General features: G+C 42.0%; 1 protein-coding gene across 2 annotated transcripts in view; it reads right to left on the bottom strand.

The window, feature by feature from the left end:
- SPON1 (spondin 1) overlaps positions 1-27,355 on the bottom strand; it is a 316,174-nt gene that overhangs the window by 221,733 nt on the left and 67,086 nt on the right. For both annotated transcript variants that reach the window (XM_089311030.1, XM_002708823.6), the window contains exon 3: positions 6,573-6,706. In XM_089311030.1, coding sequence (XP_089167156.1) covers positions 6,573-6,679 — 107 coding nt within the window. In that variant the 5' untranslated portion in view covers positions 6,680-6,706. The remainder of the gene's footprint in view (positions 1-6,572; positions 6,707-27,355) is intronic.

Raw genomic sequence — 27,355 nt, forward strand, 5'->3', positions numbered from 1 at the left:
CAGGGAAGAATTCTGAATACTGCCTCAAATAGACCAGACAACACGGAAAGTTTTAAGGATTTTATTCAGTGAGAGAGGGATTTATCTAGTGGAGAAAGAAAAGCCTAGAGACTAAGTTGGGGTCTATACCGAGCAGAGAGCAGGCCAGGAGCCACATGCAACAAATGTTTGGTTATGATCAGCCACAGGCAGCTCAGCATGAGTAGCAAAGTGAATGCAGAGAGTGAGAGAGACCAATTTTAGGCCACTTCTTGCTTTTTATATGCTTTCAAAGGGGAATGGTTACATACTGTGATGGGCAGGTGGGCATACAGCTGAGATCAGGTAGGGGCATGAAATCACACAGGGGGCATGGTGAAGGTGTGGTCTTCCAGCTCATAAATCTAATCAAATTTATCCCATCTGCCTGCCTACATCAGTATCCCATTAAAATAAGGAATAAGCACAAAAGTCACCATCTGATATTGCATTAGAGATGCCAGATAATAAAATAAAACATGAAAATGAAACAACAGGTATACTGCTCATGATTTTTAGCTATGATGATCTGAGAATCCCCAAATAGTTAAAGAAATCATTAGAAATACCAAGAGAGTTCAGCAGCATCCAGATTGGAAGTTGAGGTATAAAAAATCAATAGCTTTCCTAATCAATCAAGTTCAACAAGAAAAAATTCACAAAGGAAAAAAAAAATCAAATAATCCAAGGGGAAAAGGCCTCAAAGGAATGTACCACATAAACAAAGAAAAATCATTAAACTTTATGAAAGACATAAGAGTCCTGAATACATAGGGAATATTCCATGTTATGACTGGGAAGACATGTTACAGGGATGCTGACTTTTCCTACATTAAACTATTAATTCAGTGCAACACCATACAAAATCCCAATATAAATTTTTATTGAATGCAAACTTATTTTACAGTTCAACTAGAATTACAAATCTGCTTGAGTGATTATGAACATTTTGAACTATGAGATTAGTGTGTGTTGACTTCCTGCTATCAAAACACAAAATTATGCTATAAAATGGTATACATTTCATGGAGAAATAGATACAAAGAGAAACAGAATAGAACAGACCTATAAAAGTTTTGTATCTGATGAAGTAGCATTTTAACGAAGCAGGGAAAGGATAAGCTATTTGATAAATACATGGAGAACTAACTATCCATTTTGAAAAAAAAGATACATTTTGGTTTCCCATCATGCTGATTCTGTGGGTTCCTCTTCCAGACACCAGCTCCACCCTCTGCAGCCTAGTCTGGGCCTGAGAAGATCATCTGTATAGATTACATCAATGGGCTTTATCGTCCTTGTTGTTGGAATCAAGCCAAAGGGGAGAACCCACAGGGAATCAGACAGGGAGAGGGCTGGAATCCCTGTGGCTGGTTGCTCAGGCTAAGGGGTTCCCTTGAGCAAAGATCTCACTTCCTGTAAGATGGTGGCCTTTCCATCATGTCGGCTCCCTCGCCTGTCTTGCCTCCTCAGTCCTGAGAAGTACAGGCCTCCCTCACTGTTACTTTGCTCACTCCATTGCAAATACATCCCCTCACCGAGGTTTCCTTTGGTACCTTATTTTGAGCATGCAATTTTCTGTTGAAACTTACTGATACCTTATCATTCACAACATTAAATTCCAGGAAGATTAGAGATCTAAATTTATTTGAAAAAATATAAAGGTATTAAAAATAGTTATACATATATATATAGGGATATATATATATATGATGAAACCTGGAGTTTAGACAAATTAGTTTTGAATAAGACAATCAGAATTCATAAGGGAAAAATTAATATATTTGTTTAAATCAAAATTCCCAACATTTGGATGATGAAACACCCATAAGCAAATTTTCAAGAAAAGTAGAAGGGCAGGCATTTCACTTAGCATCTCACAGTGGAGTACCTGGGTTCAATTCTCAGCCAGGTTCAGTGGCTCTAGCTCCCTGTTTATGTGGACTCTAGGAAGCAGCAGTGATGACTCAAGTAATTCAGTTCCTGACATCACACAGGCAACCTGGATAGTGTTCCTGGCTCCCTACTTTGGCCTGGTTCAGCCTGGTCATTGTGGGCATTTGGGAAATGAACCAGTGATAGGATCTGTGTGTGTGTATATGTGTCCTTCAGTCTCTCTGTCTTCAAAAAAAGAGAAAAAGAGAAAAAGAGGTAGAGGGAAATAGCTGAGATTTATAGGGCCCAGCACCGTGGCACAGCAAGTTAAGCCACTGCCTGCAGCTCTGGCATCCCATATAGGTGCTGATTCAAATCCTGGCTGCTCCACTTCCCATCCAGCTCCTTGTCAATGTGTCTGGGAAAGCAGTGGAGGATGGCCTGAGTGCTTGGGCCCCTGTACCCACATGGAGACCTGGATGAAGCTCCTGGCTTCTGCCTGGCCCAGCCCTGGTTGTTGAGGCTATTTGGGGGAGAGAACCAGTGAATAGAAGATCCCTGTCTCTCCCTCTCTCTAACTCTTCCAAATAAATAAATGAATCTTAAAGAAATTTATAACAAAATATTGTTATCTAGACTATATAAAGGTCAATTTCAAGTATATATAATTTTTATATGTGAATATTTTATATAAGGGTAAAACATTATATATGAAATACATTAAAATATTTCTGAAAGCTTAAAATTAAATATACAAAATTACTTTTAAAAGATACATTAGAAAAACAGACAAGATTATGAATTGACCATCCACCAAGGGAGTAATACAAATGAAAAGAATGCTAAGACACTAGGAATCAGGCAGATGAGGATGAATATAAGATACCATTTTTAACTGCCACATTGTCAGATCAAGGGCTGTTGAGTGAGTAAGAATATAGGCTCTCTTGTTCACAGTCAGGGAGAGTATTTCTGTTGGCAGGCTTTTTGGAGGCAAAGCTGGCAAGGACTATTAAAATTATAAATGTGCATCCCTTATGGTCCAATGTTCTTGACATCTACTATGGCTTTATAATTGTTCAAAGAGGCAAGTACAAGGATATTCATCACAGCATTATTTGTAAAAAAACTGGAAACAATCTAAATGTCCAACCACAGAATAATTAACACATCCATATTATAGACTACATGCAATCATTTGAAAAGAGAGCTGGGTATACTTATATGTACTGACCTGGACATCTCTCTAATATGTTTTGTTTAGTGAAAAACCATTCAACTTTGAGACATTATATATACACCACGTGTGTAAACTTAAATTCCCACAAGAATGAAACTATATAGTTTTATGTTTGCTCTTATGAATACAAATGCACAGTTAAAAGTCTAAAGCAAACACACCAAATTGATATCTATTGCTGCCTTTATGTGGAAAACTGGGATTTATTGGACTTCTCACTTCTTTTGTATTATATATTTTTCTGTATTTCACTACTTCTTTATTGTTTGAACTTTTAAAAAAAGATGGATTTATTTGAAAAGCAGAGTGATAGAGGGAGAGAGGGAAAGAGGGAGGAGAGAGGGAGAGAGGGAGGAAGGAGGGAAGGAGGGAGGGAGGGAGGGAGAGAGGAAGGGGGGAGAAGGGAGGGAGGAGAGAGGGAGGGGGGAGAAGGGAGGGAGGAGAGAGAGAGGGAGGGAGGAGAGAGGGAGGGGGAGGAAGGGAGAGAGGGAGGGAGGAGAGTGGGAGGGAGGGAGGAGACAGGGAGGGAGGGAGGAGAGTGGGAGGGAGGAGAGAGGGAATCTTTCATCTACTGGTTAACTCCCCAAATACCCACAATAGCTAGGGCTAGGCCAAGCTAAACCCAGCAGTTCCACCTGGGTTCCCAACATGGGTGGCAGGAACCCAGGTACTTGGAGCATCATCTGCTGCTCCTCCCAGGAACATTAGTGGGAAGCTGGATTAGAAGCCCGGAGTTATCTGGGACTTGATCCCAGGCTTGCAGGCATCCCAAGCAGTAGTTTAATCTAAGGCGCCACAACACCCACCTCTTTTATAAAGTGAGTGTATTTACATCTTACCTATAAAATGATCATTTCTTTAGTGAATAGTTGTAGTTTATATATGATGGCTTCAGAAAAAATTAATAAAAGGAGAACATGGACTTTAGAGTGAAATAGATGTGTGATTTCGAGAAATTGGCCTCATTCAGGTACCTGTCTGTCCTCTGTGGAGTGGGAGTGATTTTCTCCAAAGATCAGGTCTCACAAGGATATGCAAATGTGTGGCCCAGTTCCTGGCACACGGAGCGTGACTCACTGCCCCCCCCCCCCAACCCTCGCCCCGATTTGACCCATGAGAACCTCCAGGGCCCAGCATTCCTCGATGCCTGTATTTCCTGGAAGCCTGAGCAAATAGAAGCTCAGTTGCCTTTGTTGAAAGAATGAGCCGAAGAGTAAGCCACATATGTTAATTGTTAATGGATAAACATATGTCCACATATGTTGATTGTTAGTGGGTAAGCAAGAGATGCCTTTCTGGCTTCCACCAGGAAGATCAAATGCTTCTGGTTTGTGAGAACAATAAAGCAAAGAAAACCAGAGATCTAGACCGGAGGGATATGGGCTGTTAGGGCCAGAAGCCTCACTGCGTAGATCTGATGCTGTCCAACTGTCTTCTTTAGAGCCCCAGGCTCTTTGGAGTGATCGGGCTACCATGGTTAGGGGCGTGGGTACTGGAGAGCCGTGTTCCAGGCTGGGAGACCGAATAGACAACAGCCAGGCACTACATCCAACAGCAGAACTCAGGCCTCCAGCCTCTGCAGCCATGAACATTAGGACTTGGGCAATGACTGTCAGTTTCTCTAGTTTTCTGATCCCCTACTTTCAATTCAGGGCCAAACAAACAAAAGCCAAATTGAGTGAAAAATAAGAATGGAAGTAGGAGAGGGAGGAGGAAAAGGGGTGGGAGGGTAGGTATGCTGGGAAGAATCACCATGTTCCTAAAGTTGTAATTATGAAATATATGAAGATTGTATTCCTTAAATAAAAGGTTTCTGGGGGAAAAAAGAAACACATAAAAATATTTGCCCCAAACTTATCACATACGATGCCCCACTTGTCAGTAGCCACCTCTAGCTTCACACACCAACCTCCAATCCGTACAGACCTGAAGTCATCCTTTTTATTTTTAAACACTATTAAGCTTTCCCGCTCCTCTGCCTATCTCGGAGTCTCTGCTGAATGCTGTGACGGCAGCTGACTCCCCTGCTACTCACAACCTCTGTTCTCAGTTCACAGATTCTCATTCACTTCCCCACGGCTTTCTCCCACATTTCACCTGCATACTAGAGTCATGTTCTGGATTTATATTTAGAGAGAAGATTTCATTTAAAAGATTCCACAGCTTAATTTGTTCCTTTGTTTACATCACCAATGTAAATTAATACCAGGAAACTTCTCAAGGAGAAACAAGTGACGTCCATACAGATGGCAGCCAAGGGAAGCCAGTCAAAGACAGGGCTGTCTGGACCATGGCTCAGCAGACCCGCAGGAACTGGTGGCCTAGGATAGAAGCCTTCTTAGCAACATCTCCTCAGGGGGGTGCTGCAGCTACCCATGGTCTGAAGTCTGCTGAAATGTCCACATTTGACAAGCAAGCCAGACACCCGAATAAAGCCTTAGGGGGTTTGAATAGGAAGAGAATGTCTGGGACAGCCCCTACCTCTTTTGGAACAAATGACTTCTTGGATCCCAAGCTGGGAGCCCTGGGGATCTACCCATGACTGTGAACACATGCCTAGCTGAAATCTAAAAGTCCTCCGAATCACTCCAAACAGGCCTCTACATACATTCAAAATAGATCATGTTCCTCGGTGAATGTTAATGGGTATATTAAAAAAAAAAAAGAGAGAGAGAGAGAGCTTTACAGTCAAATAAGTTTGGAAAATTTCTGCGTGAAACCAATTTCTTTTTGGTATGACTTTGCAAAAGCCTTCAATATGCTAATTTGTGTTGTAACTGCAAAAATGGAGACAGAATGCAGCATTTTACAAACTTCTTCGACCACAGAAATTGTTTTTCTGCCCAGAGAATGCCATTCTCTAGCAAACAACCTTATTAGAGACCTAGATCTGAGACCATGCTACCATTCAGAGGAAAATATTTTGATTGGTAAATACCTCTTATCTACCAAAACTCACTGAAAGGAGAACCAGCAAGCCAGAGAGGAAGTGGCACGAGATGGCACTTTGGCTGGGCAGGGAAGAAGAGATCTGAAAGCAGGACCCAGGCCTACAGGAGGTTACCTGGAGGCCAGACTAAGCACGATCCGTGTTGGGCATTTGAAGAACACATGCTAAGTTGCAGGTGGAAGAAATCCGATTACCTGCAGCTGGTTGCTGAGTTGTCTTAACAAGCTCTGGTATCATCAACTCAAGTAAGACAGAAAGTGGCTATGAGCATCATCCTATCTCACGGAAAATAGATTCAGCAAAGAATTCTTTATGTAGCACTTAACCTACGCTGGCCTGCCTGGTGCCATTTTGAATCCAGGTGACAGAGAATGAAGAGGTGTTGTGACGTGGCCGATGCCCCGGGAAAGCTGTTTTTCTGTCTGCTGCCACACCACAAAGTCTTCGATCAGCGCGGGGAAGGAGTGGAAGGTTGCCACGTTTACTTACTTTAGAATCACACAGCCTGTTCCCGTGGGTGGCGCGATCCAGAACACCTGGATCCGGGTTCTCCTCCGCGGCGTGCTTTCGGTGACCGCAACGGGGCAGTTACTCATAAACTGGGTTTCTTCTTCATCTATGATCTATGGAAAACAGTGGCAAATCAACACGTTACAACGCAACGTCAACCTGGGAGGGTGCCTAAGCTTCCAGACGGACACTGCCTTAATGTAATTTGTAAATCTCTGGTGTTGTGTTAGCAGCTGTGTATTCCCAGGCCCCAGAACTGTGTCTGGCGCAGAGTTTCAGTTGTTGAGTTAACATAATTCCAGGACAAGGGCTGGGCGCATCTATGCTCTCTGGGACCAGACCTTGTGTTACCTCTTTGAGGAACCAACCACTAGGTGATGATCTTGCTCATTTCACTAGAACAACCTGTGTCTCACTTCAGGGAAGGAGGAGAAAGATGGGAGTGGGATAATCCAAAGCAAACATTACATAGATAGACTTTATCTTTCAACTACATTTTTAGAGCTTAAAATTAAGGTGATAAACCCTTTAGAAAGAAGTGTAGCAAAGTACTTGAACTCATCCCATTTCATAGCACTTTTTACTTGTATAGTCTCTATTTTCTTCATTTGGGTAATGTATTCCTATTCACTAATCAGTATTCTCCCATATTAACCACCGAAGTTTCCTAAGACACTATAACTAAGACAGTGACTGTAGCCTTTCTCACTCCCCAAGGCAGCTTCAGCTCTTTCCCTGTCTGCTTGCTTTGTGGCCTACTGTGGTATTTGCCTTTCCCTTAGCAGAACTGTAGTATATTAGACCTGAAAGGATCTTTCAAGAGGCGTTCACACAAATCCAATTGGTTTTAAGTGCCAATCCCAACTGATAGTAGCTGTGTCATCAGTAGTGTTAACAGCATTGATAACATTCACTGAGTGTTTAGTGTGGGCTAGGTACTAAGCTAAGTGCTTTATCTGAATTACTCATTTAGTATTCAAATATAATCGTATGGATCATTATATCCATATTGTATTTATTTTTCTTTAAAACATTCCTTTTCTTTATAGGAGAGTGAGCAAGAGGAATTGCATCAAGGCCCTTAGTTCTTCATATAATTCCACCACCAGACAAAGCTAAGGCAGTTTTTGATTACATCTTGTCTATCTCTTAGGTTTTATTCTATTTCACCTCCCCTCTATTTAGTACCTAAGTATTTAATATACATCCTTCTGAGTGTGTGCTCCAGGAACTTCATGGAAAATGAATTTGAAGATAAATTTTCATACAAAAATATTTTGAATCCATGCAGTTTTTTCATAATATACATTTTACACAAACTTTTTGAAGACTCTATGCACAGATTTCAATTTTTTTGCACCAAAATAAACTTATGTTTTAATTTCATGTTCCATGATCTTTTCATAGTACCCTTGAGTATATGCTTAGTCAATGTGTGTATTTACTTCAAATTACTTAGGATTGCTTTGTGTCTTAATATTTTTTTCATTCAACTTTATGCTTTTGGGCTATGTCTGTGTCACTGTATGTGAATATAAGTCATCATTTCTGACTGCTACCTAGTATTCCACTGTATCTAGAGAGCACATTTTATTTATTCGTTCTATCAGTGAGGATCATATAGCTGACTCTCAGCTCTGGGCCTCCACACATAATGCTGCAGTGCAGAACCTCATGCTGCTGCACTTGTAAATGATATAAATACATATCAGTCATGTAGTGCAATTGTTCGTTTGTTGGGTTGTGAGTATAAACATATTAGCCTTACAAACTACTGCCAGTTGTTTGACAGAATTGCTACACTTAATTTTATTCTATCAGCTATGCACAAGTCTTCCTACAGCCTCACTAATACCTGTTAATTATTGGATTTTCTAATATTTCTAGCTTAATGGTTGTAAATGAATATCTTCTTGTTTCAGTTTAATATTAGCCAATTTTTCAGATTTTTCCTTCTATGAATTGCTTACTCACAATCCTTGTCAGTGGACTTTCCTGTATTTTCCTTGTGGATTTATAGGGTTTTCTAAATGTGACTATCCCATAGTTTAAAATATTTACTCCTTTCTTCCACCCACAGATAAATCCTCACTTAACAGAATTTTTTTTTACCTAGCCAAAGTGTCAATTGCTCTCCCATAGCTTGCATTTTTATGCTCTTGCCTAAAAAATTGAAAATAGATGTTCTCCAATATTTTCTTCCATTATATTTATAATTTTAGCTTTCACATTTAGGTCTTTGATTCACTAGAAATTAAGTTTTAATACAATAGAGTCAGCATCTCATTCCATTTTTCCATTGTATTACCTTTTAAAAAATAATTTTTTTTCCAGAGCAGTTTTAGCTTCATAGCAAAACTGGACAGGAAATATAAATGTTCCCATATATCCTCCATCCCTACACATGTGCGGCCTCCCCACTGCCATCATGCCACTCAAGGGTTGTGTTATTTGAATCAATGAGCCTACATTGGCATTTCACTACAAAGTCTATAGCCTACATTAGACTTCACTCTTGGTGTTGTACATTCAATGGGTTTTGTCAAATGTTTAATGATATATATCCACCCTCACAGTATCACATAGAATAATTTTATGGCCTTAAAAATTCTCTGTGCTCTATTCATGCTCCCTCCCATCAACCTCTGTCATGATCTGTTGACTGCCTCCAGTTTTGAGTTTTCCAGAACACCACTGAGTGAGAATCACACAGGCTGTAACGTTTGAAGATGGGCTGCTTTTACTCACTAATGTGCATTTATGTTTCCTCTATGTATTTTCATGACTTTTTAGAAGTCATTTCTTTTTAGAAGTAACCAAAATTCCATTGTTTGCATATAGCACAGTTTATTTATCCACTCTGAAGGACATCTTAGATGCTTCCAAGTTTTGCCAGTTATGAATAAAACTGCTATAAACATCAGTGTGCAGGTTTTGTGTGGACATAAATTTTTAATTCATTTGGGTAAATACTAGGGAACAACGTTTTGAGTCATATGGTAAAAGTATGCTTAGGTTTGTAAGAAATGGCGAAAACGCTTGTATGGTGGCTGCGCCACTTTGCATCCTCATTTGAAATTAATGGCCACTTCTGTTGTTCCACATCCCCCTCAGCATTTGGATTCTGGCCATCCTAATAGGTATGTAGTGGTATCTCATTATTATCTTAATTTTTAATTCCCTGATGACATATTTATGCTGAACATCTCTTCATATGCTTACTTGCCATCTGCATATATTCTTTGAAGAGGTATCTTCATGGTTTTTGCCTATTTTTAAAAATTAGGTGGTCCATTTTATGACTGTTGAGTCTCAGAGAGTTTTAATATTTTGGATAACAGCTGTTTATCAGGTATGTCTTTGGAAAATATTTTCTCCCATCATCTGGCTTATCTTCTGGCAGTGTCTTTCACAAAGCAGAAGTTTCTGATTTGAATGAAGTTCAGCTTCTCAGTTACTTTTTTCATGGATGATGCCTTTGGTGTTGTATCTAAAGTTCCCATCATATCCAACTTCATCTAGGTTTTCTAAATCATCTTCTAGGAGTTACACTTCATATCTTGGGTTTAGGTCTGTGACCCATTTGAGTTAATTTTTGTGAAGGGAAGAAGGAAATCTGTGTCTATATTATTTTGCATGTGGATATCCACCTGTTGAAAAGACTATCTCTGCTCTATCCTATTACCTTTTCCTTGGTCAAAGATCAGTTAACTCATTTCCATTGGTCTGAGCTCTCTCTTGTGTTCCATTGATTTGACAGTTCTTTCACCAATACCACGGTTACCTTAATTATGGTAGCTTTACAGTGACTCTTGAGGTCAAGTAGTGTCAATCTTTGAAATCAGTTCTTCTTCAATATTGAAATACTTATTCTGGGCCTTTTGCCTCTCCACAAAACCTTTAGAATCAGCTTGTAACATCCACAAAATACTCTGCTCAGAATTTGACTGGGATTGTACTGAATTTATAGATCAATGGAAGAACTGATATGACAATATTGAGACTTCCTATTTGTGAACATAAAATAGTTCTCCATATGTTTAGTTCTTTTTTGATATCTTTAACAAAAGTTTTCTTCATATTGAATTTATAAAAGTTTTGTTAGAGTTCTACCTGTGTGCCCATATTGGGAGGGCTGATAATATAAATGGTAATATGTTTTTAATTTTAAATTCCACTTTTTTATTACTGGTATATAAAAAAGTGATTGACTTTGTATCCTGAAATCTACAGCTTTGCTATAATGGCTTATTACTTCCAGGACACTTCTTTCTTTTCCTTCCTTCCTTTTTTCCCCCCTTTTTGGTTGACTTTTTTTCAGACTGCCTACCTAGATAATGATGTTATCTGTGAACAAAGACTGTTTTATTTCTGCCTTCTCAGCCTGAAAAATTTTATTTCCTTTTCTTGGCTTATTGAATTAGATAGGTCTTCCAGTATAATGCTCTAAAGCAGTGGTGAGAGAGGACATCTTGCCTTATTTCTGGTTTTAGTGGGAAAGCTTTGAATTTCTCACCATTATGTGTGGATATTAGCTGTAGGGTTTTTTTTTTTAAGATTTATTTATTTATTTTAAATGCAGAGTTACAGTGAGGCAGAAGCAGAGAGAAAGAGAGGTCTTTCATCTGCTGGCTCAATCCCTACATGTCTGCAACAGCTGGAGCTGGGCTGATCCGAAGCCAGGAGCCAGGAGCTTCTTCCAGGTCTCCCACAAGGACTTGGGCCATCTTCTACTGCTTTCCCAGACCATATCATGGAGCTGAATCAGAAGTGGAGCAGCCAAGACTTGAACCGGCACCCATATGGGATGCCAGCACTACAGGTGGTGGCTTTACCTGCTACACCACAGCACCAGGCCCTGCTGTAGATTTTTTGTAGATGTTCTTTATCAAGAGGAAGAAGTTGTCCTATATTCCTAATTTGTTCAGTATTTCTATCATGAGTGTTAGATTCATCAAACTTTTTAAATTGATATAATCATGTGATTTTTTTCCCCCTGTTAATGTGATGGATTATATTAAGTGATTTTCAAATGTTGGATGACCTGCATACCTGGGATAAATCCCACTTGGTTATGGTATACAATTCTTTGTAGGCATTGTTGAATTCAATTTGTTATTTTGTTGAGAATTTTAACATCTATATTCATGAGATATTGGTCCATAGTTTCTTTATAAGATCTGTGTCTAGTCTTGTTACAAGAGTAGTGCTGGCCTCATATAATGTGTTAGGAAGTATTCCTTCTGTTTCTATCTTTTCAAAGATCTTGTAGAGTACTGGTATAATTCCTTCCATAAATGCTTGATGGAATTTACTAATCCATCTGGGCTGGTGTTTTCTGTTTTGGAAGGCTGTTAATTATTGATTTCTTTAATAGAAAAAAAACATTAAAATTGTCAATATCTTCCTGTGTGAGATTATTTCTCTTAAAATTGGTCCATTTAACCTAGGGTAGCAAATTTGTGGACATGGAATTGTTTATAGTATTTCTTTATTATTTTAATGTTTATAGGCTCTTTAGTGATATCCCCTCTTTAATATCTACTTCAGTAATTTGTGCCTTCTTTCTGTCTCATTGGCCTACTTAAAGGCTTGCTGATTTCACTGATCTTTTTTTTATTGTTACATTTCCTTTTTCATGTCTAATTTTATTTATTTGGGTCTTTTCCCTCTTTTTTGGTTAGTTGGGCCAACAGTGTGTCAATTTTGTTTATTTTTTCAAAAAAAAAACCAGCTTTTCATTTAGCTGATCTTTTTTTAAAAAACTTTTATTTAGTAAATATAAATTTCCAAAGTACAGTTTATGGATTACAATGGCTTCCCTCCCCATAACTTCCCTCCTACCTGCACCCCTCCCATCTTCCACTCCCTCTCCCATTCCATTCACATCAAGATTCATTGATCTTTTTAAAGAGGTAATTTCTGGTTTTGTTGATTTTTCTGTATTGGTTTTTATTTTCAATGTCATTGACTTCTCTAATTTTTTAATTATTTATTTTCTTCTGATTATTTTGGATTTCATTTGCTTTTCTTCCTCTAGTTTTCTATGATAAAAGCTTAGGTTATTGATTCTAAATCCTTTTTTTAATTATATGCATCTAATGCTATCAATGTCTCTCTAAGCACTGCTTTTGCTGCATCCCAAAATTTCAGTAAGTTGTATTTTTGTCTTCATTTAGTTCAAGTGTTTTAAATTTTCTCTTGAGATCTTTCCCTTTGCCAATGTAGTCTTTAGAAGTATGTTATTTAATCTCTAAGTATTTGGGGATTTTCCCAGCTATCTTTCTGTGATTGATTTCCAGTTTTTTTCCACTGTGGTCTTAGAACAGTTATTGTACAATTTCTGTTCTTTTAAATGTGTTAAGATGTGTTTTGTGGCTCAGAATGTAGTCTATCTTGGTAAATGTTCCATGTGAGCTTGAGAAGAATGTGTAATCTGCTGTTGCTGAATGAAGTAGTCGATGCCCCTTTTTTTCCTAACAAACTTCCTTACTGTGAATTCTGCTCTGACACTGATGTAACTACCCTCTGTTTCCCTTTGTTAGTGTTAGCATCTCTTTATCTATTTATTTACTTTGAATCTATATGTAGTTTTTTATTTAAATTGGCTTTCCTGTAGACAACATACAGTTTGGTCTGTATCCATTCTGATGATCATTGTCTTTTAATTGGTGCACTTAGACCACTGAATTCAAAATGATTATTGGCACAGCTGGATTAATATCTGTCATAGTTATTTTTGTTTTTATTTGTTGCCCTTGTTCTTTGTTCTTATTTTTTACTTCCCTTGTTTTTCTGCATTTTGTCAAACATCTTAATATTGAGCATTTTATATGATTCCATTTTCTCTCCTTTCTTAGTATGTTAATTTTAGTTCTTTTTTCACTTTTTTTGTGACTACCTTAAAGTTTACAATGTATATTTATAACTCATCCAAATCCACTATCAAATAACACGATACTGCTTCACAGGTAGGGTAAGTACCTGATAACAACACAAAATAGCTAATTTTCCCTCCTGTCCCTTCTATCATTGCTACCATTCATTTCGCTTCTACATAAGCACATAGAGGGGGCCGGCAATGTGGCATAGCAGGCAAAGCCATAGCCTGCAGTCCCAGCATCCCATATGGGTCAGTCTGAGTTCCTCCTGCTCCACTTCCAATCCAGCTCTCTGCTGTGGCCTGGGAAAACAGTGGAAGATGGCCCAAGTCCTTGGGTCCCTGCACTCATATGGGGAGACCCAGTAGAAACTCCTGGCTCCTGGCTCCTGGCTCTGGATCAGCACAGCTCCAGCTGTTGCTGCCATCTAGGGATTGAACCAGCAGATGGAAGACCTCTCTCTCTGCCTCTGCCTCACTGTAATTCTGCCTTTCAAATAAATAAATAAATCTTAAAAAATAAGCATATATAAACATGATATACACACACATTGAGTGTATTGTTACTGTTATTATTTTGAACAGTAATCTGTTAGATCAATAAGAAAAATTTTTTTTCATTTTTGACTTATTCATTCTCTCTCTTCCTATCTTTATGTATATTTAGATTTCTGACCTATATCATTATGTCTTCTCTTTGAATAACTTAATATTTTTAGTAAGACAGGTCTACTGGCAACAAATGCCCTCAAGTTTTAGATGTCTGATAAGGTCTTTGCATCTCCTTAACTTTTGAAAAGTAATTTCTCAGGGTACTGCATTCTTGGCTGGTGGGTTTTTCTCTCTCAACAACTTAAATAGTTCACTCCACTCTCTTCTTGCTTGTGTGGTTCTGAGAAGTTGGGTGCAATTCTTCTGTCTGTTCCTCTAAAGGTAAGGTGTTGTTTTCCTCTAAGTTATTTCAGGATTTTTTCCCTTGTCATTGATTTTCTGAAGTTTAAATATGGCAAGCTTGGGTATAGTTTTTTGTTTTTAGTTTTTGGCATTTATCCTGCTTAGTGTTCTCTGAGCTTCCTAGACCTGTGGTTTGGTGTCTGACTTTAATTTTGGGGAAATTGTCAGTAATTATTGCTTTAAATACATCTTCTGTTCCTTTCTCTTTCCCTCTGGAATTCCCATTATCCATATTTATACCTTTCGCACTTGTCCCATGGTTTTTAGATATTCTATGCTATTTTCAGCCTCCAATCTTTTTTCTCTCTGTTTGCATTTTGGGAAATTTTTAGTGACATATTCTTAAGCTCATGGATTTTTTTTTTTCCCTCAGCTATGTCCAGTTTACCAACAAAACCATCAAAGGCATTCTTCATTTCTGTTAGTGTTTTTGACCACTAGCATTTCTATTGGATTCTTTCTTAGAATCAAATTGCCATTGAATTTCTATTTCTCTGCTTACATTACCCATCTATTCCTGTATGAAGGCACTTCACAATTTCATGGGAAAAATTATGGAAAATGAAATGAAAAGGTAAGTTTATTTTGGAACAAAAAAACTTGAATTACATTCTAGTTTTCCCATAATCCACATTTCCCATGAATGTTTTGAAAATGCCTGTATGTTGTATACATATCAGGGTTTGAAAAAATTCCTGCTCTGAGAATTCCAACATTCCTGTCGTAGCTGACTCTGTCCTGATGCTTAGTACATCTCTTCAAACTGCGTTTTTCTCCTTTTAATATGCTTTGGGATTTTTGTTGAAAAGCAGACCTGACAAACTGGGTGAAAGCCACTGCTCTAAGCGGTGCGGAGGGGAGATGTGAAGCGGGGGCCGCGTGTCACCGTCCCATGACTGTGCCTCCATCTGTGAGCCTGTGTCAGGGGCTAGCGGAGGTGGGGAGGTGGGGAGTGCTGGGAGGGGCTGCAGCTCGGTGTTTCCCTTCTCCCAGGTAGGCTAGGCCTTGATAGAGTCCCAGCTGGCGTTCGGCTCTGGTTAAACAGTTTTGGAGGGCAGGCCTTGTTAAGAACAGACTCCTTGGCCATTTAAAAATGGATCCTTTTCCTCTCGCCCTGCTGGAAGCAGGGGAGGATTTTCTTGCAGTGCTCCCTGGGCCCTGGAGGGGGAGCTCCCATTCTCTTTGGGTTTTAACCCCTGGAGCTGTGTACCTCCAGAGTGCTGCCCTCCAGCTCAGGTTTCCCACCTGGCCCTGGGCCCATGGCGTTTTCCACTGAGCTGTGATGCTCTCTGTCTGTCTGTCTGAACAATCCTGGGGAAAGCAATTGGCCTTGTGTCTCTGTCCATCCAGGCTGCTATAATCAAATACTTTACATGGGTCATTGATAAACAACCTTTTTATTTCTCACGGTTCCGTCATGTGGGAAGTCCATGACCAGCACGCTTGCAGACTTGGTGTCTGGTGAGGGCCTGTTCCTCACACACAGCAGGTTCCAGCTGCATCTTCACATGGTGGTGGGAGGAAACACCAGCCCCTCCCTGCCCTGGGCCTCCTTTATCAGGTACCGCCCCCACTCACAGTGGCCCTGCCTCACGGTCCCATCACTGCCCAAACATCATCGTTTTGGAGATGAGAATTTCAACATACAAATTTTGAGAAGACACAAACACTCAAATGATAGCACCCTGTGACCTTATTTATCTAAAGGATCTAAGAAGAGTTGTTGATTTGTTCCACTTGTTCAGCTTTCTGCTTGTTGGACTGGAAGGTGTGTTTTCAGCTCTGAAAGTGCAGACCAGGAACTGGGAGTCCATACTGCAAGCTTTTAGGACTGCTTAACCCATCTCTCCCCTACTTTTTTGTCTGCTACCTCTCCCATACATACAGTAAGGTCCATGCAATTTATTATCCTAACAAGGATGAAAAGGGCTGTTATTAATAATTATTTGGGGGAAACAGGCAAAGGTGAGACTTTCCCAGGCAGAGCAGGTAAGCTTATCAAACACAGGCCAGCTTCTCAAAGACTCATGCTGTCCCTGGGCTTTCCATTCTGCCCCCTCCATGCACTGCACTACATTTAATATCTGGAAGGGCCAGTCAGCCTTCCTCGCTCTTCTTTCACAATATGTGTTAGCTATTTGTGGACCATTTTTTCATAAAGTACACAAATACTCTAAAAATTCTTTGGAGCCAGCACTATGCAGTGCCAGCTTCCTATGTGGGCGCTGGTTCAAGACCAGGTTGCTCTATTCCTGATCCAGATCTCTGCTAATGTCCCTGGGAAAGCAGTAGAAGATGGGTCAAGCACTTGGGCCCCTGTACCTGTGTGGAAATCTGGAAGAAGCTCTTGGCTTGTGATCAACCCAGCTCTGCCCAGCTATTGAGGTCATTTGGGGAGTGAATCAAGCAGGTGGAAGATCTCTGTGTCTCTGCCTCTGCCTCTTTGTTAACTCTGCCTTTCAAGTAAATAAATGTTTTTTTAAAAAGTAAAAAAAAAAAAAATTCCTTTACCTGTTGGTCACTTTATCTTCCTAATGTGATCAAATTGCAACCCTAGATGAACTACTCACACCTGTGCAGCTCATTCTGCTGCAAAAAGCCCTGTGATCAGGTCAGTTAACTAGCTCCTACATTAATGACTCCTGGCCTTACTCCTGCTGCGCTGCCAGGTGTCTCTGGTAGACCCAGTACTTCCCCATTCTCAGCAACGATGATTTCAGATCTCCAACCTCCTCAAACTTCCAGGCTTCATCTCCCCCACTTCACTCTTCTTGTGTCACCTTGCCTCTTAGTTCACAGCAGGAACACAAGTCAGGGGCGTGAAGTCCTCCCTCGTCTCACCGGCAGTCGCCTTCCTCTCCTTCTCTGCTCTGATGCAGGTGTCCTCGTGGCTCATGTGCCTCTGCTTCGCTCCATCCCTTCTTCCTGACTCTAACAATCACTCCTGTCCTCTCCTCCACACTCAGCTTCTGCCCCAACTGTATCATCCCCATTCGTCTTATAAGCTCGTTTCAGTATCTCCCATTTAAAAATGAAGAGGCCAGGGCCTGTGATGTGGGAATGCTAGTGACTCTACTTTTCTTTTCTTTTTTTTTTTTAACAGGCAGAGTGGACAGTGAGAGAGACAGAGAGAAAGGTCTTCCTTTGCCGTTGGTTCACCCTCCAATGGCCGCCGCAGCCAGCGCGCTGCGGCCAGCGCACCGCACTGATCCGAAGGCAGGAGCCAGGTGCTTTTCCTGGTCCCCCGTGGGGTGCAGGGCCCAAGCACTTGGGCCATCCTCCACTGCACTCCCTGGCCACAGCAGAGAGCTGGCCTGGAAGAGGGGCAACCGGGACAGAATCCGGCGCCCCGACCAGGACTAGAACCCGGTGTGCCGGCGCCACAAGGCAGAAGATTAGCCTATTGAGCCGCGGCGCCAGCCGCAACTCTACTTCTAATCCAGCTTCCCACTAATGCACCTGGGATTGCAGCAGAAGATGGCCTAAGTGCTTGGGCTCCTGTCACTCATGTGGGAGAACCCAGGAGTTTCTGGCTTCTGGCTTTGGCCTGGCCCAGACCTGGCTGTTGTGACCACCTGGGGAGTGAACCAGCCGATGGAAGATCTCGCTCTCTCTCTCTCTGCCAACATTTTGCTTTGCCTTTCAAATAAATATATCTTTTTTTATTGTGAAAATGAAGAGACCTTCAGGTAACCTTCATACATCTCTAGTTATGGTCTTATGTTTCTTCCTCATGAAAATTACTTGAACACATTGACTTCTCTTCACCTCCCCCTTATCCCTCAATCCATGTGTGTGTTTTCAGGCCACAACATGCTATGGAAATAACTGGCTAAGGCCTCCGCAATGCTCAGTCCAACAGACACCAACAAGTCCTCGTCCTCCCTGGAGTCCTCTCCTCCCCTCCCCACCCCCCTTGCCGTCCTGACTGTCCCTGTCCACTCACTCTCCACTTCCCCAGTCTGCGCATCCTCCTCGCCTGGCCTTTACGTGGAATTGCTCCAGGCTCTGTCCTATGCCCTCTTCTGCTCTTTTTGTTCTCTCTGTGGCTGATCTCACTCACCCCACAATTACTACCTTTGTGTGGATGATGCATAGGTTTTTATTTTCAATCCTGGCCACTTTCCTGAGCTCCAGGCATGTATCTCTGTTCTATCTTTTAGTTACAATTACTTTTGGATATCTTAAAAACACCTCAAATTCATCTTATTAACAACTAATCTGACCTGCATTCCCACTAACCAGGGCCTACTCGAATTGTACAAGTTGGAAACACTGGCTGTCATTCTTGGGTCTTCCCTCAAATTCGTCTTTTGTATCCAAATGCTGTCCATTTTACCTCCCAAATATCTCTCGAATTTCTATAGCTATTTCTACTATGATCCTAAACTAAGCAGCATTGTTTTTCCTCTGAACTAATATAAATTTATCTTAACTAGATTTTGGACACTCTCTCTTCCCTTTCTCTAATTTACACTTCAAGCCAGAGTCACCTTTTAAAAACACAATATAGGTGCCAGGGCTATTGCATAGTGGGTAAAGCCACAGTTTGTGGTGCCAGCATCCCATATGGCTGCCGGTTCAAATCCCAGCTGCTCCAGTTCTGATCCAGCTCCCTGCTAATGTGGATGTGCTCAGCTCCCACCTCCCACCATTGTGGTCATTTGGAGAGTAAACCAGCGAATAGACTCTCAATCCCAATCCCAATCTCTCTCCCTCTCTCTCTATAACTTTGATTTTCAAAGAAATGAATAAATTTAAAAAGAAACAGAAAAACAAAAAAACCACAAATATAATTATATCTCCCTCCTTAGAGCTACTCAATAGCATTTCATTGCTTCTGCCACCAAGACTGAAATTCTTAACAGTTCTTAGTTGCCAGTTTTCTGTCTCCCTAACTTCATTCATATTATGCCATCTCCTTTCTTGCTTTTAGATACAAATTCCTGTTGTTTTTTTGAATCATTGCTCGCTCAGTTAGCATACTGAAGCACTTTCTATTGGTGAAGGACTTTATATATTTTATTTCCATTCCCCTCAAATAAGCCCCCCCTTGAGGAAACTATGGTGATGCAGACGGGGTAAACGACCTGTCCAAAGTGCCACAGGGGGAGGGCCGGTGTTTAAGCTCAGCTCCACTTGGCTCTAAGGTGCATGCTCTTGTCCCCCCAGTAGAGTCATCTCTTGCATGTCAAGTAAGAAGTTGCTCTCTAGTCATGCCTGGCACCATGTATAACCAACCACATACCCCGGACCAGCCCCACCACAAATAAACCCCCACCCCGATGCACACCCAGGTACTTGGTAAATGAAAGCAGTACTTTTTCTTCTTATTTTCTTGAAACATATTCAGGTTTCCTCTGTAGCTTTGTAGGTCTGAGGATCAGTTTCCAAACAAGGTCATTCCCCCCAATTTGCAGAGTTGGCCTCCAGCGAGGACTTGCTTTGCTGGTGCTTTGCTGGTGGTCAAGGAGAACTTTTGCAGTTTTTTTTTTTTTTTAACAGAGTGGACAGTGAGAGACAGAGAGACAGAGAGAAAGGTCTTCCTTTGCCGTTGGTTCACCCTCCAATGGCCGCCGCGGCTGGTGCGCTGCGGCCAGCGCACCGCGCAGATCTGAAGCCAGGAGCCAGGTGCTTCTCCTGGTCTCCCATGGGGTGCAGGGCCCAAGCACTTGGGCCATCCTCCACTGCACTCCCTGGCCACAGCAGAGAGCTGGCCTGGAAGAGGGGCAACTGGGACAGAATCCAGCACCCTGACCGGGACTAGAACCCAGTGTGCCGGCGCCACAGGTGGAGGATTAGCCTATTGAGCCATGGCGCCGGCTGCAGGTATTTTTTACCCATCTTTAAAGTCCTGGGGAGGGTTCTGGGTGACGATGCTGGGAAAGCCATTCCACTATGTGCCAGGTATCTAACATGATCACATCACTGAATACTTGATGGGAACAATTATTATCATTTTATAGATGAGAAAATGAACTTCTGAATTAACGGGTCTGGATTCTAACCCAGTGCAGCCAGAAGCCAAAGCCTGTGTTCTTTCCACTTGAACTCTGATGAAGATCCCAGTAGGAGAAAAGACCAAGACTCAGCCCAGAACTGAAACGAAGAAGATCGTTTTCCAAGCCACAGAAGCCACCTCAGGTAAATATGCTTGTTTATCCACAACCTCACTTGGCAGATGGTAATTAAGCATTGAACAGAAGGGATTGTTTCCTCAAAGAATGTTTTCAACATTGTTTACTTCTCAGAAAATACCAGCTTCTTCCAAAAAGCTTTGGGCCTATCAGAACCTGCTCTCCTACTTTTCCCCAACTCCAAATGTCTGTCCATTTGTCATGGCCTAGGGTGCACCCTAGGATCCCATCACGTTAGCCATCAACTGAATGACAGTCACTTGTTTCAATTTGTGGTTTCTTTGCTGAACACCTGAGACCAGAAGATTAAAACATATTACAACATTGTGGTTGTGTTTGGTGATAGTATTATGGGTGATTTTATTTCCTTGGATCTTTTTTCTTTTTTCTAAACTTTCTTCATTCATAATATATTACTTTGGATGGAGAGATTTTTAATTTATTTAAGGACCTCATTTCAGCATTCCAAGGATTACATTTCCATTTTATACGTAGGTTAAAATGAATTTCAGATTGAATTTAAAGTTATTTTGGGAGAGATTGGCTGGTAGGGCAGCCATTTGACTCCCCGCAAGAGAGAATGAGATCTTAGCCTATGACTACTCCCCCTCCAGCCAGGTGAGACAGCCAAGTAAGGCAGGACAGACATCCCCCAAGGCTTAGACAGGTGGACAAGGTTTGATTTCCAGAGTATTTGTTAAAGTAACTGGTTGGGTATCCAGTCAGGAATAGGCTTTTTCAGAATTAGGAACTTTCTAAGCTACATTATCAGCATGACCTTCAAGGCTTCCAAAACTTTTCATTGATCACAATCTTCATCTTGAATCACACATTCACACCCATTTTGGAAACTACTTCATGACCAGCCTTTACCCTTAGAGTATCTATTCCTTCTTTTTTCAAGATTTTATTTATTTATTTGAGAGGCAGAGTTACAGAGAGAAAAAGAGAGAGAGAGAGAGAGAGAGAGAGAGAGAGAGAGAGAAATATCTTCTATCCACTGATTTGCCCAAATGGCTGCAATGGCCAGAGCTGAGCCAAGAGCTGGATAGGAAGAGCAGCAGCCAGGACATGAACCAGCGGCCATATGTGATGCTGGCACCACAGGTGGAGGCTTAGCCTACCATGCCACAGCACCTCCTAGAGTGTCTATTCTTCTTTCATCCTACTAAAGTCCTCACCTTTTTTTTTCCCCCAGAGTTGATCAACCCTGATCTGGATTCTGTCTTCTGATATGTTGCCTCACCCTTTCTGGACCAACAGACCAAGTCTCAAAGGATGAGCCTGAGGAGCCTCAGGGTCTCAGATGAAGTTACAAGTGTTCTAACAAGTGGGTGGACTATGGCAATGGGACAGCTGGGAGAACACTCTTCAGAAATCCATGTACTTGGCAACTGGGACATTCCTCTTCAGGAAGCAGAGCCCCAGACACAGAGTTCCAGGATAGTGGTCAGAGTCAGAGCTCCAGCTACCACATGGGAACCGAGGAGAAGGCAGATACTTGGAACAGCAACCTGGACTAGTAGCTGCAGCAGGAAACCAGTGTCATGAATATGGCCTTGGAGCAGAGTTGGCAAGAAATGTTGGGTTTGGAAACTTGGACTTTTATTTGGAAAAGGGTTTCTGCTGTGGGAGATGTGAGATGTGAGTAGGAGAGCAACTCGGCAACCCAGTGGTGAATGCTAGGACATCACAACCCAGGGCATCTATCAGGCATAGAGATGTGATCACCCCCAGTTGGAGACAGCAGCTGCTTAAGAAGGTTTTCCCTGAGTCCTTACTGATCTGGGCAATGGGTGGGCAGGGTCTAAAGGAGAGGGAATTGTGCTAAGTCAAGGAGTATAGAGGGCACCGACAATTAGGGACCAGGGTGGGAAGGGAGAGAAGGTGTATGGTATAGCATCATCTCATAAATACTTTCTCTGGATGTTTTGTGGGCAGTAGTATGGGAGAACAGAAGGCACACAGAAGGGATAGATGAGGTACTTTTCACAAAGCATCCAGCACCTGCAACACATTCCTGGTATGTCGTAGGTTCCCTTCTATGTGGAGTACCTTTTTCTCAACTGATCATGATGGGGGGGGGGGGGGGAGGCATTCCCTCAACACCTGAGGCTGATTAACACAGGAGGAAGATACCCTGAAGAGGAAGATCAGGAATAAGCTTTTTAAAAATAATCATTATTGCACAAGAGATACTAGTTCATTGTAGGAAAATTAGAAAACATAGAGGAATGATAAATATGAAACAAACACTACTCATAGTTACATCACCCCAAGATAGTTTTTATTAACACTTTAGAATATATATTTTCAAAATGATATGCACACACATATGCAGCTAAAAATCAGGAATAAAAATTAGGAGTATATTATACTCCTTATCTTGCAACCTGCCCTTCCATTCCACAATACATCATGAATTTTCAATGTATGTGGATTTCTATTCAATATATGCTCTTAATAAAATGTTTTATAGCTGCATAATAACCCATTTTATGGATAGTCCACATTTTACATAACAAAACTCATAGCGTTGAACATCTTATTGTTTACTAGCTTGGACTATTATGATCATCCCTGATGGCTACACTTGGCATCTTTAATTTTTCTGGAAGTGAAATTAATGCAAGTTATTCTAGCTGAATTTGTCCAGGAAGGGGTTTCTAACTATAGGCTTTAGTAAAATCTGAGAGAGAATACAAAGAAAATAACCCCAGTCATTAAATCACTTCTTTCTAGTTTCCCATGTGTATTTTTTCAGCCTGAAAGCCATGGAAAAAAAGACAGCTGCTTTTGTCTTTCATGAAAGAGCTTTCAATATAGATCTTTTAAAATTAAATAAAGATTTTGCCTTTATTGCTTTAAGAACTAAGTTCATTATAGAAAAGAATACAAACACAGAAAAAGAAAAGGAGAAAAAAATCCCCAGCTGTTTCATCATTTTGTTTGTGTCCCAATAGCCTTTTCTCCATTTATACTTTAGAATTTGTAAATAGTTGTGTTCATTTTGTGTGGCTAATGTTGTGTCTTGTTGTTTTGTTTTGTTTTGTTTTTTCACTTGTGCTGGGAGCCTTAACACTTTTCCAGACTTTCCTATTAGAAACACAAAGGAAGGGTGGTGTTGGCTGCATTGTTCAATGTAGCTTTCCATGGCGGTCTCTCTTGGAAACACAAATATTTAGGTTCTTTGCCTACCAAGTCTCTCATTTCCCTGTCCCATAGCCCCTCAACAAATTTACAGCATCCTTGTTTGCATTTATACCTCAACAGACAGATTCTTCTTTTCTTTTCCTTTTTTTTTTTTAACCTTGTCTGCCTTATTTTCTATTTCCCAGGAGGGCACCCTCTGCTTTCCACACCTGGGAAACCCATGAGAATCTGGGAGGAGATGATGAGACCATGAGTGCCATCAGTGATGCCCCTGGCACCTTGTCCCGGGCACATGGCCTGCGATCCGTGGAGACTTACTCCTGAGAGCCACCAGATTGCGTTCCCCCATAAAGCAGATTAATTCTCCATGTTCTGTGGGTGGTTTTACACATTGGGAGCAAACACAGCAGGCCAGGCTTGGGAGCAGGGTTGGACCGGGATGCGTGGGTGCTCTGGGCAGGCTAATTACCTGGCCTCCTTTCAGAATGATGCTCTCTAAATATTTGCCCAACAATCATTTGGAGAAGAGGCTGTGTGGGGGAAGGAGGCAGGAGGATTGCAGGCTCAGCATCTGCTTTCTCTTGATTGCCTTGAGCAGCCCAGCTCCTGGCCCTAAACTCACGCACCTCACTAAGGCAACTTAGACACCATGTCTCATTGCTTAAGTGTCCTGGGGGTTTTGTCTCCTACCAAGGGACCATGGGGAAGGGTCTGAGAGAGCCCAACAGCCTATTTACAATTGATGTAACACTGGCAAATTCCTTAGCTTTTCCAGATGGAGGCTCCTTATCTGTAAAATGAGGGATAATAACATTACCCATCTCACTGGGCTGGACAGGCTTACATGAGTGACCAGAGCAACCAATGGAGTTCCTAGCACAAAACCTTCATTGTGTATGTTAAAATTACATGCATTATTGGTAATAATAAGTATTCTTTTCCTTCTTGTATCATGCTCACTCTCAGCAATTCTCGTAACGACCACTTTCTCCATGTTGTTATATACCCAACAATATGTCTGTGCTCCTTACAGACTGGAACCAAAGACACCAGCGCAGCTGGCTTGCACGGAAACCCAGCTTTGCTCAGGAGATTGAGCACAACAGAAGTGGGGGGGCATGTGTGTAGCAGGGGCTGCCACGGTCACTCCAGCCACACTTGGGCAGCAGAGGAAACTTCACCTTCCACACGAGGGTCGGAAGATGCCGAGCAAAGTAGACATGGACTTTGGGTAACTGCTGATTTACCAGGGGTCGGAAATCCTCAGTATGAAAAGAGGTATCTCCTTTGCAAAAACTAGGAAGAGGAGGAAAAAAAGTCTCCTTCAAACCAAGTGAAATGGGCCTCCTGGAATCCTTGGGGACAGCCTGGGGTGGTGGAGAGAGAATGTGTGGGCTTTGGATCCCGGCAGGTGGCCCTGGGTTTCATTTCTGCTCAGTCATGGAATGACCTTGAGTCCAGTAACTCACCTCTGTCTGCCTCAGTGCCCTGATCGGGAAAATGGCTGTGCTGTGCTGCTGAAAGACGTTCCATTGCCAGTGCCTTGTGGGGTACCTGGAGCAGTTAGATACACATACTGTGACTTCCTTTGAGTTCTTAACTCGACAACCAGAGAATGGACCCCAACATACGCTTAGTGCCTGGAGCCTAGGAGGCACTGATGCCTGTGTGCTAAAGAACTAGCAAGCCCTCACCTGCTGGATGGAAGACGCAGAGACTCCTGGGATGCACAGACAGAACCATAATAGCTGCTATTTATTAAGTCTGTACTCTTCTGTTCTTGCCAACACTTCATATCCATCATTTCACATAATCATCCCAATCATGTGAAGTGGAGGTTATCCCCATTTTAGAATTTCAGGGGGCCAGCGCTCTGGCATAGTAGGTAAAGCCACCACCTGCAGTGCCAGCATCCCATATAGGCCCTGGTTCTAGTTCTGGCTTCTCCACTTCCGATCCAACTCTCTGTTATGACCTGGAAAAGCAGTAGAAGATGGCCCAAGTCCTTGGACCCCTGCACATGCATGGGAGACCCAGAAGAAGCTCCTGGCTCCTGGCTTTGGATTGGCACAGCTCGGGCCATTGTGGCCATCTGGGGAGTGAACCTGTGGATGGAAGACCTCTCTTTCTCTCTGCGTCTCCTTCTCTCTGTGTAACTCTGACTTTCAAATAAATAAATAAATATTAAAATTTTTTTTCAGAAACTGAGTCCAGCAAGTGGGGAGCCTGGGCTCATATCTCCCATGACCCTGAAGCTCGTGCTCAGAACAGCTGGACTGAACTCAACCATCCCCTCACCTGTCACTTGGGGAGCTGACATCAGTTTCCATTCAAAGCTGAGAAACCACTCTGATAAATAGGTTTAAACAAATAGAGCCATATAATTGGGGAATTTTATATTAGGTAGTCTAATGCCTGCGAAATAAATCAGCCTTTTAAGTTTGATATCGCAGTACAGTTGGAATGTTTAATAATTATTGCAGAGAATGGTATAATGCAGTACTAAAAATGAGTAATTGACAAGCCCATCAAGGCAGATGAGGCATCTTCTCACTGAATTGCTCTTGAATACTTTACATAATTATTTCATTCAGATTTATGATCAGCTCAGTAAAATGTACTTCTCCCTAGCCTGCTCTGCCTGAGTAGTTCAGGAAGCCTTTTGATACCATGCGAACACCTTCAGGGATGGACGCATGAGTATCTCTCACCCACTGATGCAGCTTTGCAAGGGTTTGACTTTCTTTCACAAAGGAAAAAGTTAGCAGCAAAAACTCAGCTTGCTGAGGCGCCTCTGGGGCCCCTCCTGTGCTAGGGACTGACACACATTAGCTGTGCTGGCCTATGTGATGCCCATCACAGTCCTGACAGGCGACACGGCTGTCTGTCCTGCAGGTAAAACAGGCTCAGAAAAATGTTGGAACTTGACCAGATTCTCAGGACTTGTCAGTGGCCCTTCCCTATGTCCCCAGTCTCCAGAAAGGCCCTGTGTGCCCAGAGAGGGCGTAGACTTTGGAAAGAGACATCTAGTGAGGTCAGATGCAGAAGAACACCAAGCCCAGCCAGATTTTATCTGCAGCTTTGGCTCCTTAAACATCGAAATGGTTGATGTTCCTCCTGCCCCCCCCCAATTCCTTCATTTATTACCATGTCGGCACCCCAGGCAGAGATCAGTTCAGACCAGGTTCCTCAAAGGACGCATCTTCCCGTGGATTCAGCCTCCCTCCTCCTCCCCAGATCATCTGAGGCTGCAGGCTTTATCAGAGGCACAAGCTTATCATCCTGCCTCTCCCCAGAGCCCATAGACTGGGAGTTCTTGGCAGGTTCAGTTCACTGGCAAGTGTGGACAGATGGCTTCCTGGATGAGACAGCAACCTTTGTCTCTGGTCTCGCTCATGTGTCAAAATAATCAAATGGGAGAGGGAAGCAGAAAGGGCAGGAAAGAGGATATAATCCTTTATTTGAACCAACGCATTTAGGCTACCAACAGAAGAGGGGGCCCACCCGAGCACGAGACAGGGGCGTTCCCAGCACACCCACTGACTTTTCCTCTCCCAGTGCCCTAGTCCCCTTCATCTCAACCCTGATGCTGGCTGCTCTCTCTGCTGAAGTCAGCAGACATCAGCTCTGGGTTAGAG

The sequence above is a fragment of the Oryctolagus cuniculus genome, chromosome 1, assembly GCF_051225735.1.
Source record: "Oryctolagus cuniculus isolate XC-2025 breed Fujian yellow rabbit chromosome 1, ASM5122573v1, whole genome shotgun sequence".
Taxonomy (NCBI): domain Eukaryota; kingdom Metazoa; phylum Chordata; class Mammalia; order Lagomorpha; family Leporidae; genus Oryctolagus; species Oryctolagus cuniculus.